Here is a 15396-nt window from a genome sequence, read left to right on the forward strand (position 1 = left end):
CAAATGAAAAATGGCACCTTTTTTGGCGCCTCTTTTTCTTTCAAATTTCCCCGCCAACCGAAATATCATTCAAATCTTCCCGCAAATATTATTGCTTTCAATTTCTGTGACACTTAAAATTCGTCCAAAATATAATATTAAGATAGGTTATCCAATGTGATAACATAATTACTCGCTTATTTGCAATTATTCCTCAAATCAATTCTATTTTAATGCAAATCATGCGGTAAACCACTAATAAATGATAAGACATATATGCAAATACTCACTAAAATCTATGTGTATGCTCAAAACTAGAATAATACATCAACTTAGATATTGAAGATTCAGATCAACTACCCAGATTTTCCTTACTTTTACCACTCCCCATGTAATTTCTGGGGAAAACGATAATTCTTTTTTTTTATGGATGAATAGATCGTTTTCCTAGAAAGGACCTCATATCTCTGGCTAAAAAGAGTGTCAGATCCTAAATAGATTATTGATCTAGTGTACAAATCCAATAAAAAGCCTATTTTTTTGGCTTTTTTGGTGCTCATTTTTTCGAAGATCTACATGAATATGGGGAAACCATCTGATTTTTTTGGTTAACCCACATCTTCATGTAGTCTGGACTATCTTTCCTCGAAGGACCTCTTTACGGTGGTAAAAACTCATAAAGTCTTCAAAAGATTCATTCTCGATCTCCATGCTGAAAGAATTTACAATAAAAAAGAGATCTACGCATCAAACTACAGCCATAAATGAACTGAAACCTATAAGCTCAGCTCTTAGTTATCAAAAACGTCGAAATCCTTCTCAACAATCAAATTTTCTCAATAACTCATAAGAAAAATCGAATTTTGATTAAGCCGATGTTATAGGTATCACAAATACTACAAACTTGAGCAATATCGAAATTGCCAGCAAAAGTTTGAAATTGCATTGCTCATATTTGTTTTGTAAACTAAAAATCTGCTTATATTATTCATTAATTTTTTATATATTATTCATATACTTTAATAAAAACAATACTATTTCACCTTAAAAATGAATTTCATAAGTCAATATTATTTTTTGAAAATGTATCAATTTTCGATTAAAACAACATGAGAATAAAATTTACGCAAAATTATTTTAAAAAATGGTTTTAAAAATTTACAATTGATGAAGAATAAGATTGCAAGAAGTTTTGAAGTTTAATTTTAAGAAAAAAAATTCGGATATTATTCATGGATCTAAGTAATCTGATATTTGAGTATCGGCACTATGCATAAAACATATATTTATAGTTTTTTTGGAGTTTTATGATTTTAAATATATTCAAATTTGGCAATCCAATAGATTTGTAAAAAATAGGTAAATAAAAATAGATTACATATGCAGCAGATTTAGAACATGAAACAAATCTTATAGTGACCCAAAAAAAAATTCATGATCCAAAAAAGAAAAAAATTGGCTAAATGGGAATCAAGCCTTGACATAATAAATCATTATGTCGGATGTTTCCACTACACTACAACGGCAGTTCAAAAAATGCCCTTGGTGGTTCTATTTAATAGCTACCCCCAACGATAGGCGGTGTCCCCAGCTTTAGAGAGGTGGTAAAAGTAAGGAAAATCTGGGTAATAACTTATATCATCCAAGTCTGACTCTTGCATGGCTTAAACACGGCTCGAAACGGTACGACCAGATTCAACAGTTTTCCTCAATAACAGGTTTCACCGCACAAAACTGAATTTTGGAGGGTAGCACACTAAAAAAAAATTATTCCTGCTGTCGTAAAATTTGCATACCCACCAAATGCTTTCAATATCATAAAGCTTGAAATCAACACCATTTGAAAGGTTTACTTGAAAGGAATGACCGAAAACAAAGGCCATCCTCTCATTCCGATCAATGAATAAAGTTTATCTTTCTCAGGATTTCAAAATATTTTACAAACGTTTTATAATGCCACTTTTGTGAAATAAAAACATAATAAATATTACTATCCTGTAAACGTTTCCCTAATTTTATTAGATATTCAATCCATTGACAATGAAAAACTGAGTTTAGAAGAAACAATTCATTCTCATCAATTTAATTTCGTCACAAGGTCTGGCTCAAAGCTGAGACTAATATGTTTCACATAAAATTTCTGTTTCTGAGTGCCAAAATATTATTCTCTTCGAAACAATTGCCATTCAATAGATTAACATATTGATCATATTATCTAAGTTCTAATAATTTCCTTGTATATCCTCAATCGAGGCTAATATCAATACTCTATTTGAAATCACATGCAAAAATATGCTTTTGAGAGTACATCAATTGAAATACACTTACATAATCTTAGTCTTGCATATTGATTAACATTACTTGAACAGAAAATTAATTTTCGAACTTCAATAAAAAAATCTTATAAATCCATAGCAAAATTTTAGTGGATTAGTATTTATTTTTGTACCATGATATATTCCTAAATAAAATAAATCGAAAATATATAATTTGTAGTCATGAATAACGATAAATTTGAAAGGGTTCGTCTGAATATATAAAATGTTTCCTTCATCATACTTGGATTCATCGGTAGGTAAGTTTTTAACTGCAACGCTCAAGGATGGAACAATTGTCTCTGGTACTTTGATTTCAACAGATAAATTCCAGAATTTAGTTTTAGCAAGTGCAAGAATTGATTTTAATAACGAAGAAAAAGACACAGAAACAACATGCATTCGTGGTAACTCAATTAAATATATAATTCTTCCGAAAGAAATATCAGATGTCGTTAGAGAAAAGAGAGATGCTGAAAAGAGTGAACAACAAAAGAGGCAACAAAGTGAATACAATCAAAATCGCGAATATCATAATGATGGCCGTAATAGAGGTGGTTATAATCGTGGAGGCCGCGGTGGAAATCGTGGTGGCCGCGGAGGCTATCACAAACAATATCAGAATCGTCAGAATCAACAGGATCAATAAACTATAAATAAAATACAATTATTTTCCTTTTTCCTACAAATATATCCTAGAAAAATGGTTAACATTCACTATTTCTATTATAAACTAAGTACCATTTTTCTGCGAATTAAATATAAAAATATTGAATCAATATAATTTTCAATTTCAAATATTCATATGAATATATTCTTTGCTCTGTATATATTATAGAAATATATTCAATTTGAGCATGTTATTTTGCAATCTTTTTCGCCAATATTTTGGAAATGAAATTAGTAGGATTAAGCTCGATAATAGATAGTTAATACGATCATTTAACAATAAAGTAATTAACTATCGCATTAATAGTATTGGTATATATTCAAATGGAGGAATAAGTATTTCTTCCCTCATATCTATATACTGCTTCAATTCCAAACAAAATACTATGAGAACGTAAGCATATCCTTTTACATTAAACAGTATTTAACAATTATATTGCAATTTTTGATTATTTTAGTGAATCTACATAATGTTGTATCTATAAAATATTCAAAAATCAGGGCTAAAATCATTTACAGACTCTTTGGGATGAAATCAAGAAGTTTGTCAAATCTGAATGAATTTTGAGTGTCATATGACCAACAAAAACCTTGCAAAAGAACATGTTATATAAATTAGATTTAAAAAACACAATCAATTTCCAATTTTAAATATTCATTGCCTGAAAAAAAAATTGGTGGAATAATCGTCCCAGGAAAGAGAATGGAAATAAACGCGCGCATTCTGGACCTATTTTCTAGGCCAAATCTACCAGATGCAAGCGACGAAGTAATTGATTTAATTGAATCCTTTCTTATTTCCGGCTTTGATTCGCTTGTAAAAGCTCACATCCAAATTATTATTGAGTTTTTATGCCAAACTTTACCGACGAGAAGTGATTATCAAACCGCAACATCTCAAGATGTAATAGATAGGCAATCTAGATGCATGGAACTGATCCACATCATAAAGCCAATATATTTAACTCCAATAACTTCGGGGTTAATCGAAGAAAAGCTTATAAAAGTGCTTAATTTCGAAGGTAGATTGCAACAACAAGCATTTAGTATACTTGTTGATCACTTCAGCCTTGCACCTCGTGGGCAACCGGATAGAATACCAGACTTTCTCAAGTTTTATCAAACATACTTGAAGCTTGCAGTTACGGACATTAATAAAGTCGATCACAATCTCTTTCTTCTAATTTTAGCAGCATTTATTTCAGTTATTGTTTATGAAAAACACGACTTACACACAATAATGCCATACTACGACACTTTCATACATATCACAAATGGGTGCTTAGTTTACGCGGATTCTCCTGATTTCTTTCCTTATTTTGAACAAATTTGCGCAAAGGCACTCCGCGTTATTTCTAGGCTTTACGAACAGACACATACAATGCCAGTATCTGCGCTAACATCCCTTATTGATATTGGCTCAAAAATATCAAAGGATTTGAAATTTATGCATATATATTTAAATTATTTATATATTCTCTCTTCAATTTACTCACATACAGACGAAAATCTTTTATCCATCGTATCGCCAATAGTAGAAAAGGAAATTATTGATAATTTGAGTTATTTTGCAATAAAACCATTTATAGGTCAAAGAAGGTTTTTAAACATGCTATCGAATCTCGCTAAAGGAATTAACGAACGTATACTTTCTCAGCCTAATTCTATCGAAAAATTACTTTCAAATGTTTATAAATTACTAAGTCTTAAAGTATGGCAAGCAATACAAATTCTACGTAAAATATGCGACCACTTCAAGATAAATCCAGCGAAATTAGGCGACGTTCTTGAACAATTGATGTCGATTTTAGAATTAATTCTCGATGATTACGATGATTCACCAGAACAATGGGCAGAAATCAATAATCTTATTATTAAGATGATAAACACATTATTCGGACAGTTTTTTCAACCAAATTTGGACGAGAAAAATACAAAGACAGATATATTGTCAAGATTTACACATTACAACGCAAAACTACTTGATCTAATGGGTAAGATATTAAATAACAATAACAAAGATACAATTATCTTCAACGGAAAGCCATTTACAGGACAACTCAAACTATTTCGAAGAACGATACAAGAAATATTCTCTTTTTACTGCGACATCATCATTAAACTACCTGTAGAGTGGTCACAGTCATTTTTCAGAGACAATGTGAAATATTATCTTCCTTCAGCAGATTGTCATACATTTAATACATTCCTTGTAAGCAGATTCTTACCAAAACTACAAAATCCATCAGCTTTTATCATTGCTGCGATAAATCATACGATTGAGAATATAAATTCTCTCAATAAGTTGTATGTAGAGTTTCTTTACAAGGTTATCCTTGACACATTTGTCCAGGAGTCTCCAATTAACATAAATCCTGAACAAAACGAACAACTTTGCACTGCAATATTTAATTTATTCTTAGAAGTCCTCGATAAGAACTGCGCTGACCTTGTAGAAACATTCAATGGGCTGTTCAAAATTTACAGCAGAAGGCAAACTAACAGCAGATTGGTTCCTTTCGTACAAATGCTGAATAAAGCTGGTGGAAACTGGGGAACTGCTCTAATTCCGCTTCAGCCAGAGCTTGTATTTTCAAGGTTAGCGATAAATATGTTCCCTGCCATTGATTCTCCGAAGAATATCGATGCATGGTTCAATTTATTCCTTCCAGACCTTGAAACAGACGAAGGACGTAAGAAGGATCTCGTTTCATTTGCTATTACCATGAAAACCAAGAACTTTGCAGCTCTTTTCAAGGAGCTAAAGAAGCAAACTAAGTTTAGATTGCTAAATTGCTTATCACACATGCTTTCCCAGAGCACCAACCCCCAGGAAATCGATCAGCTAAGGCCATTATTGAACACTATCGCTGATTTCATACCTATTGCCGCTGAAGAACAACAGACCATTCGTCCATCCTACACAAAAGTTACCATTAATGGCAAAATCTATGCTCTAGATATCATCCTCGATACATACAAACAGTGTAAGAAGGATAGCCTCATTGACTTCATGTTCGAATTAGTTCAAAAAGCATTCGACCAATTATCTTATCAAGAAATTTGCCAAAGTAAAGTTGTCAGAGAAATTGTTAACATTATTTGTCAAAACAACAAAGACAAATTCACCAACAATTTACCTGACAATTTCACCGGCCATTTCTTCAGATATTTAATTTTCGATGAATTGACGATAGAAGACGATAGAGTTTATGATTTCCTTCATGAATCTAGTTTCTTGTTTTTCAATGTCGATACTGTTAAATACGCCTTAGATTTAACAGACAAATTGATCGACAAAGTTCCTTTCGATAAAAAGTGGCTGACACTTTTATCTCCAATTTTACAATCCTCACAAAACGAGTACAAGAGAGGCTTTGACATTATATATCAGCACCTGATTGTTAACAATGCTAATAACGAGAACTGTCCAGAAGTCTTTTCTGACTTGTACAAACAATGTTTTTACTTGTCAAGGAGATCAAGTTATTCAGTGAGAAAAGTTGTCAATCCTATATTGATAAATCTTGGTCTGATTAGTTCTATACAAAACATGTACTCCAAACACAGACAAGACATATTAAACAAGATCCAGAAAGCTCTCAACATTCCAAATAATTTAGTTAACACTGTCAGAGTTTACTTCAATTTCTTGAGAACTTTCGATGATTGCCCATTTCAACAGGAATTATTTGACACTTTTTATACATATTTGACCTCGCAAGCACCACCTGAAGAAAGGTTCCTTTTCTACTCAGACAAGTACCAGATGAAGATCATTGACCCTGTAAACAGAGGTTCTCCTTTGGATCCTTCAATTTCTATATACAAATTGCAGAGTTTCATCTACAAAGTTATCGCAAGACTCTCAATTTCATGTAAAAACGAATCTCTCGCAAGCCTCATGTTCTACAAGACATTTCAATTGTTCAACGACAAAAAGAACAGACCATGGGTAAACGTCTATCTGAGAAACCTCCAAAAAGGTGTCAAAGCCGGTTTTGGCACTTTTGATTTTTTGCCAAAAGATTTGACAAAAATCATGCACTTCACACCACCGAAACTTAGACCTTCAAAGACTGATTTGAGGATACTAAAGTTCGCTGTTGAGACTCAGTTATATAATGATCAGACAGAAGAAATTGTAAAGTATTTAATTGCTGCTTTACAAGCATTGAAAATTGACAGAAAGACAAAATTGTCAACAATTGAATGGTTGTCGTCATTTATTTTCGATATCATCGAAATACTGCCAGTTAAAACTAAAACTGTCAAATCAGAAAACGAACAGCCAGCCAGCTTCCAATCTTTGATAAATAACGTGATAGAAACAGTTATTTATTACAGAATTCAAAGGCCTCAATTAAAATTGAATGCTTGTAAAGTATTCAAAAAGTATTCGTATGAAAGTGCCGAGTCATTGTTCAATTTCATGATACAAAAAGATTATACAACAATTTCTTTGATGCTTTTGAATGAAAGTTCCAATATCAGGGAATTATTTTTGTTTTCAAGTTTCGCTGTTTTCAATGTCCACAAGTATTTCAAAGAACAGAAGCCTCTGCAGAATCCTGACAATGTTTTGGACATCTATGATATTGTTAATCGTACATTAAGAGTCGTTGCAAATTCAATTAATTTTGCCACTTCACCTGAAGAAAGAAAACGACTTAAAGAAATGGCCATCAGATTATATACGTATTTTGCAGGCGAAAATGATAATTTCAAGCCTTCTATGGCTTACAATATCATCAACTGCTTAATAACAGATAAAGATGAACTGAACATTTTGCCATTTTTCCTATCGTCGCCTCAATGTTTCTTACACGAAGTTATTGTCAAAAAATTGGCAAATTATTATTTGAATTATAAAAACGGTTTGACAAATATCATTGAGATGGAGAAGAAGCAGATCAATCATCCGAACAAAACATACATCAAAATATTTTTGTTCAGTTTGTTGAATCAAATGTTTAAAGACAATAAAAGTGACAATTTAGAAAACGTCACTTTTTCATATTCAAATTTAGACAATGATTCACACATATTGCTACGATATTTGTATGTTCATTCTGTTTGTTTGACGTATGAATATGATTTTGTTTCGATTGAAAATATCATGAATTGTCCAATAATTTACAATTCTCATGATGTCCACAAACTTTTGATAAAAAGAGGAAATTTGAAGTTGGAAACATGTATAACGACAAATAGATTAGTCCATGTTATTAATGATGGAATACAGTTGAATGATTCCTACGAAATAATGAGAAAGAGATTGGTTTATTTCCCTTTCTTCAATTCTCATTCTCAAAATATTTTAAGATTGATGTCACTTTTTCCTGAAAAATATCCAATGACAGAGAGATGGTGCAACAGATTCCTTGTTGGATTATTGATGGCGTTTGCTGTAAACACACCAAATAATCAAACAATACAAGCAATAAGAAAATTCATTTCTTATTACAGGAATTTCGCAAAATTCATGAATAATGATTACAAAGCTCCTTTGTTTTCTGTTCTTTCTTTCTTCTTCCTTCAGATGAAAGACCAGGCACAAAACCAAGTCCATCTGATATTCTCTGATATCCATTCCGATGTAGAAATCCAGAAAATCGATATGGAATTGATAAAACAATTCAAAGATTATATGGCAATCATCCCTGCAATGGATAATAATCAGTGGTTATCCCAATTATCTTTTAAGTTTTTGGTCATTTCACATTTGTCAAAATTTTTGTTTGCAAATAACGATTATTTCCCTCAAATTTTATTGTTGTCAAATATCTTCAGTTCACAAATGAACTTGGATATCATGCAATACTATAAGGTAGCTTTGAAAGAAGTATCCAAATTCGGTGGAGAAATTGTAACAGGCAAAATTATTTCGGATCTTTACAAATATCTTGTTTCCCAAAATAAGAAGTTTTCTGAACCGAAATCGAGTTCATTTGCAACAGTTTTGTGTTGGTCAGATGAATGCCAAGGAGATGTACAATTCACAAAACTCTTTGACAATTTAATCGATGCATTAAAACCACAGGATTTGTCTCATTTGTTGTATGAATTACCACAACTCAAATTACCTTTGAATGCAGATCATTTTTCAATAATTGAAAAATTGATTGAAGAATTTAAGCCGAGTTTGAATGATCCTGTTTTGATGTATTACGATTCATTTGTTTCTAAGAATGAATCGATTGATAATTTGTGGCAGAACTCGTGGTCATTACAACACGAAGCATCTCATTTATATGTGTTTTCAAAGTACTTTTACAATGAAAAGGAAATTTCCAATTTGATAAATTACATTCCAGAAAACAAAATGAAGCAAATGATGGCGATTTCTCTTGAAAAACTTGATATAAACAGACAACTAAATCGCTTCATCATGTATTACACGAAGATGTTCCCTAATTCTTCTTTGAGTGAAGTGTTTTACACAACAGTTCATTTCTTGGACCAAAACCCTCTTCCGAACAAGAATTTCTTCCAAAACGCGGAGTTTTTGAATAATGTAACAATGACTGATGATTCACTCGGAGTTTACATTTTACAAAAACCGCAATTAAAGAATGCTATTCGTTATCATCAGTTGTGTCATTTCGAAGCAGCAAGAGGTTTATATTTGAACGAAATGTTCGACAAAAAAGATGAATTTTCTTTGATATTGAATTTGATGAGACCTGTTTTGATGAATTTGGACTTTGCTTTCATTGATACGAGTTGCCAAACATATATCAACCTTCCTAACATCCCTAGTTACGCGTTGAACTTGCCGATGATCAAATTATATACTCCTGAAAACGAATTACACGCTGCGATTAAGGATATCTATTATCCTGACTCGAAATTCTTCCTTCCAAGTTTACTTTCCGTTCAAAGATTGACAATTTTTGATGAGTCAATTTCACTTTTGAGGTGTGTTTCGAAGAATCCAATGGATCAGGCAGGCATTACTAAATGGTCTATTATAGGATTGACTACATTAGATAAGAACTGCGCTGCTATTTCAAACATTGGATTCAAAATAAATCAAATTCGTGCAAGAGAAAAACAATTGTTTAGAAGTTCACAAAACTTCGCATTTGTTAATTCGAACTTTGCTGCTTCTCTCTTGTCATCGTCCAACGCAATGAAGAAAGCTTGCAAGCTGTTCACTCTCAGTCTACAGCCGCCAGAAATAACTCAATCAACATTTGGAATTACAAATAATCAACAACCGCAAGATCCTCAGAATTCTCAACCTCAAAATCCACAATTTGAGAGAGATTTGAGGTATGGATTGCAGTTCAATATACAGAGTGTTAGTCGTATATACAATATGCTTTCAAGAATTCCACAAGCGTATACACAAACCATCCCTGCTTTGAAGACAAGATTGTACTATTTCTTGGCAATTCATGATGTTTCCGGATTCATGAAACAGTTCAATTTCAAGCAGCTTTCTTCTCAAAATTATCATTTGAAGTTGTTGATTTTCATGTTCACCAATTTTCCAAATGAAATCAACGTCCAAACTGTTTATCAAGTGATTGCACAAAGAATTATTCCTCAAAACTTTGTCCCGCAATCTTTGGAATACACGAACATGGCTTTAGGTTTAGCTTTCGCCATTGTGAAGAAGAATCCACAAACAACGAATCTCTTCTACCAACACATTTTCGGCTGTTTCAAACAAGACCAAGCAACAGTTTGGTTCATTTGGCTGCCACATATTTTGTCAACATTTGATAACCCTCCAATTGATTTCCTGAAGAAAGTTATGATGTGCGAAACATCAAGGTTCAGATCCATCCTGAGAAACGCTTTGGGAAGTGAGACCTGCAAATCCCAGAAATTCTGCGAAGAAGCAACGAAATCACTTGGAAAAATGCAAGAAGGATCAACACTCCACGAATACGACCAAAGCTTGATGTGGGCACACGACATCGAAGATGACATTGATAATTATTACTCAAGTGTCGGTGTTCACATGAAACTTGCAGAAGAAATCGCAAGTGACAGGTATAATTTTGAGGTTTCTCCAACAATTAAACAGATAACAGGCGAAGATGTCTTGAAATACGTAATAGAACATCCTCCTTATTTCAAGACAAACAAAACAACAATTGAACCATATGGATCAACATATTTCAGATTCCCTGCTCTTACTAATCAATGTTTCCATGCATACATTGATGCTCCTGGCGACAAAGAAGCAACAATGACATTCGTAATGGTTAATGGCCAAACAATGTCATTCTCTTTGATTTGTTCTTTGTTGTTCAAACCAAATTTCAGCGAAGAAATCTTTTTGTACGTTTCTCGTTTCTTCATCAAAAATCATCCTGCATTTAAGTTCCGTTCTGCTTTCATCAGCCACGCGCAGCTATACTATATACACAAGCAATTGCTGATGATGGCTGGCGGAAGTTACTGCGGATTGGGAGAAATCACTCGTACACAGATCATCCTCGAACTTCTCAAGAGAAAAGGAGAAACAGGAAGAGAACCTTTCGCTGTCAAATCAAGAAAAATTGAGAGCCAAGACATTAAAAAGTCAGTTTATCAGTGGTTATTCAGCTACTCGGAAGGATCCAAACTTGATTTCATATTCATGAGAGAAAGCATTAGTTCACACATCTCAGCGATCTCCGCAATCAAGTTCTTGTTCATGAGTGGATATCCACAGTATCCAACAATCTTGTTCAGCACAAATCGATGCAAAGTTTCAATGCCAAGATTGACACATAGTAACCACAAAGTTTGCCACTTGCCAATGACACAAACAATATCAGAGTTCATCCCTCCTTACGTAATGAACGGAAGCTTCAGCTCCACATGGCTTTTGGTTATAGAATCATTCTCAAGAAACTTGGACAAACTGAAGATTTATATCAAAGCTTTGGTAGAACATGGAGAGAAAACATCCGAAATTGTATCAGATCGTGTTCGTAAGTCATCGTTGTGCGAAATGGAAGACACTGAAAAGGAACAGAACCCAATGCCATTTGCTGTTCTTGATCATTTGATTGCAACGTCAAAGAATGCATTCAATTGCCAAGAAACAGGTTTTGCATGGGTTTGAAAACAAATTTTATTTTTTTTTATTTTATATATTCTTATTTGTTTTTTATTTATATATTATTCCATATAAAAAATTATTGTATTTTTTATTTATTTATCGTTTGATTTTTATAAAAAATTATGGGTAAATTATTTGGCACTTTTTGATTAAGTATTGAACTTTTTTTTATAAAAAATTATAGAATGTAATTTCCAAATATTCAATTTTAAACCATTTTATTTTCTTAGTCTATCAAAAAATTAAAAAATATCATTGAAAGTTTCGAAAGGTATTTCTGAGTGATAAAGCTAAAATCGGCATAGAAATTCTTTTGTTACATAAAAAGATTGTTTTAAAACTTTTTAATATATCATAGATTTCATCAAAAACTAATGTTTTAGATAGCTATATTAAATAATCAAAACAGTTATGCTACAATAAACAAGTTTATTAATGGAAAATCTTACCAAATAAAAATTCTCGAAACGACGTTGCATATTCTCAATTTTTAAAAAATTGAATAGTTTACATATTTTACAATCTAAAATCATAACATAAAGATTTTCATGTAAGATGAACTCCAAATATTTATCTTTTTTTTTAAAATTTTAATTTTATTTTTTTAGATGCAAGTTTTTAGGCATGTCTTAGTTTTAAAATCAAGTTATTCTTTTACATACAGTGATGCTAACAATCAAACTCTTACAGGATGCGAAGCAAGTTCTGATGCAGAAATTGTTATTCCTAAAACTGTCAAATATATATATAGTCAAAATCAAAATAACTATGCATTCAAGAATTGTAGAACTATCAAAGCAGTTAGTTTCGAAGATGATAGTCAAATTGTTAGTATTTCGAATTATAGTTTTTATAACACAGGTCTAAAAACAGCTAATTTAAGTCAATGCAAACAATTATCAATACTAAATGGATATTTATTTTACTATTGTAAATACCTAGAAACAGTTATTCTTCCCCCAAATATTTCTTGTATTGGAAAACATTGTTTTAGATTCAATTATAAACTTAAATCACTAGAATTACCAGATTCTGTTAAAATTCTTGAGACAATGGCATTTTATGATTCAGGTTTAATTTCCATAAATATTTCACATAATTCGAAATTAGAAAAAGTTGATACATACTGCTTTCAAAAATTATCTTCATTATATATTCCTAAAAATTTGAATTCAATGCCCTCAACAGCAATTGCTGAATGTCCTTTAGAAAACACAGAAATTAATCCAGAAAACCAATATTTTAAATATGATTCAAAATGTCTGTTTTATGGAAGAACAAATTCAACCTTACTTAAAGTTCTTCCGACTTATGCGGACAATGAACTGATTGTTCCTAATTATGTAACAAAAATTGGTGATTATTGCTTCCAAAGTTTAAGTATTTCATCAATTCAATTCCATAATAATATTGAAACCATCGGATTTTGTGCTTTTAATAATTGTGCTAATCTAACAAATATTTCAATCCCTGAAAATGTCACACATATTGGACAATCTGCATTTGAGAAAATCACTTACTAATATTTCAATTCCATCTAAAGTTTCGAAAATTAGAAAAAGTTTATTTAATAGATGCGAATCTTTATCAAATGCCATAATAGAAGATGGAATAGAATCCATTGATGATAATGCATTTTTTATTGTAGAAATTTGCGTAGTGTAATAATTCCACAGTCTGTGACAAGGATTGGTGCAAATGCATTTGATGGATGCACATCATTAACAATAATTGAATTAATAAACAATATTATTACACTTGCTGAAAAAGCATTTCTTGGGTGCATATCACTAAAAAGTATTAAATTTATAAACAATACCATAACACTAAATAACGATATATTTAAAGGCTGTACATCATTAACTAGGATTGAAATTATAAACAGTATTATTAATTTGCAAGCTCAAACTATATTCGATAACATTCCTTTAAATATTTATATTCGTGAAAGACTTCGCGTTAACGATGTAAATAACGCATTAATTGCGAAAAACAGTCATTTATATATTACTAGTGAAACAAAGTTAGAAGGCCAATGCAAAATTTTTTTCGGGAGTAAGTCTGTTTATGTGCATATCCAAGACCAACATAATACTATTGATCAACAAACACAAGATATATTAGATTACATTGCAATTTCAATAACCAGACCATATGTTTCACATAGCATAACAATTCCATGGATCTATCATACAAGAATCTTTCATCGAAGATAAACATTTCGAATTATCTTCCATCTGTAGACAAATAATCGATACAAGCTATCCGCTTTGTAATAACTCAGAACTTCGTATAAAAAGTTTGACAGATCTCAAAATTATGTTTTTTTATTGCCTTAATAGAGAAGTGGTTAATTTTATTTATATTTTATTGAATATTTGTTATCAAAGTAAAATTTTATTTTCACTCATAATGATTTTTTTTGTGGAAAATTTGACATGTAAATTGAAATCTAATTGATCGGTCGGGAATTGAAATAAAAAATGCTTTCGCTAAAAGAGAAAGTACTGACTCATGCATTTGATTGCTTTAAGGCAAGAACTGCTTTCATCATATCACAGAAACATCATATTGTTGAAAAAGATGGACTAAAGTTCCAGTTCAACTTTTATGATCGAAGTGTTTACACCGGTGATCATCCTCCACGCGAAGAATCCAAAGATCCATTACTTCCTCCATATCCGCCTCATATTTTGGCCACCCATTTGCAAAATGGAGCCGCTCACAACATTCAAATTAATTTATACTCATTTAAACCAGGTCATGTTGTAATTTCTTCTGATAATCCATCAGATAGACAAGGTGATCCATTGAATGATACTGATTTTCATGCCTTTTCTCAATTCTTATTAGATTTTGGAAACAAAGGCATCGGATATTACAATTCGGGAAATGAAAGCGGATGCTCACAGCTCCATAAACACATCCAATATATTCCAACAGAAGATTTTCCAATTGCTGACGTAATGTCAAAAGGCAAAAACCTCCCATGGCTTTACTATTCGAAGAAAATAGAATGGTTTTCTCCAGAATGCGTAAAAGATGCATGGAATGACTTAACATCCCGAATGAAATCAGGAAAATTTGGAGATGATATCAAACATTTTAACTTTGTTCTTACAAAACATCATGCATTCTTAGTACCTCGTAAACAAGCTCGTCATAGGCTTGGCATTACTCTCAATTCTTTGGGAGTTTGTGGTCAATTTTTCACTTATGAAGAAAAGTTCGAGTCAATGAAAGACCATCCAATTGATATTGTTAGAGACCTTTGTTATGCAATATAAACCCATGTAATTATGATTCAAATTCTAAAATTTGGAAAAATTATTTTTAATTTTCCAATTATTTCTTGAAAATTTCCCT

At 31.7% G+C, this 15396-nt stretch overlaps 4 protein-coding genes across 4 annotated transcripts; all 4 read left to right on the forward strand.

Annotated features, from left to right (window-relative positions):
- Positions 1 to 2509: 2509 nt before the first annotated feature.
- On the forward strand, positions 2510 to 3053 carry TVAGG3_0263850 (Sm-like ribonucleoproteins family; the record flags this gene model as incomplete). Its single annotated transcript, XM_051228416.1, has 1 exon — positions 2521 to 2943. One exon carries the CDS (start codon positions 2521 to 2523, stop codon positions 2941 to 2943), a length of 423 nt encoding a protein of 140 aa, XP_051098146.1.
- A 613-nt stretch (positions 3054 to 3666) lies between these two features.
- On the forward strand, positions 3667 to 12033 carry TVAGG3_0263860 (armadillo (ARM) repeat-containing protein family; the record flags this gene model as incomplete). Its single annotated transcript, XM_001582986.1, has 1 exon — positions 3667 to 12033. One exon carries the CDS (start codon positions 3667 to 3669, stop codon positions 12031 to 12033), a length of 8367 nt encoding a protein of 2788 aa, XP_001583036.1.
- A 605-nt stretch (positions 12034 to 12638) lies between these two features.
- On the forward strand, positions 12639 to 13553 carry TVAGG3_0263870 (ribonuclease inhibitor domain-containing protein; the record flags this gene model as incomplete). The annotated part of the gene is made up of 1 exon (XM_001582985.1): positions 12639 to 13553. The coding sequence occupies one exon, from the start codon at positions 12639 to 12641 to the stop codon at positions 13551 to 13553; it is 915 nt and encodes a 304-aa protein (XP_001583035.1).
- A 942-nt stretch (positions 13554 to 14495) lies between these two features.
- TVAGG3_0263880 (ATP adenylyltransferase family) lies at positions 14496 to 15319 on the forward strand (the record flags this gene model as incomplete). Its single annotated transcript, XM_001582984.1, has 1 exon — positions 14514 to 15317. One exon carries the CDS (start codon positions 14514 to 14516, stop codon positions 15315 to 15317), a length of 804 nt encoding a protein of 267 aa, XP_001583034.1.
- Between the last annotated feature and the right edge of the window lie 77 nt (positions 15320 to 15396).

This window comes from Trichomonas vaginalis, chromosome V (assembly GCF_026262505.1).
Source record: "Trichomonas vaginalis G3 chromosome V, whole genome shotgun sequence".
Taxonomy (NCBI): Eukaryota; Parabasalia; order Trichomonadida; family Trichomonadidae; genus Trichomonas; species Trichomonas vaginalis.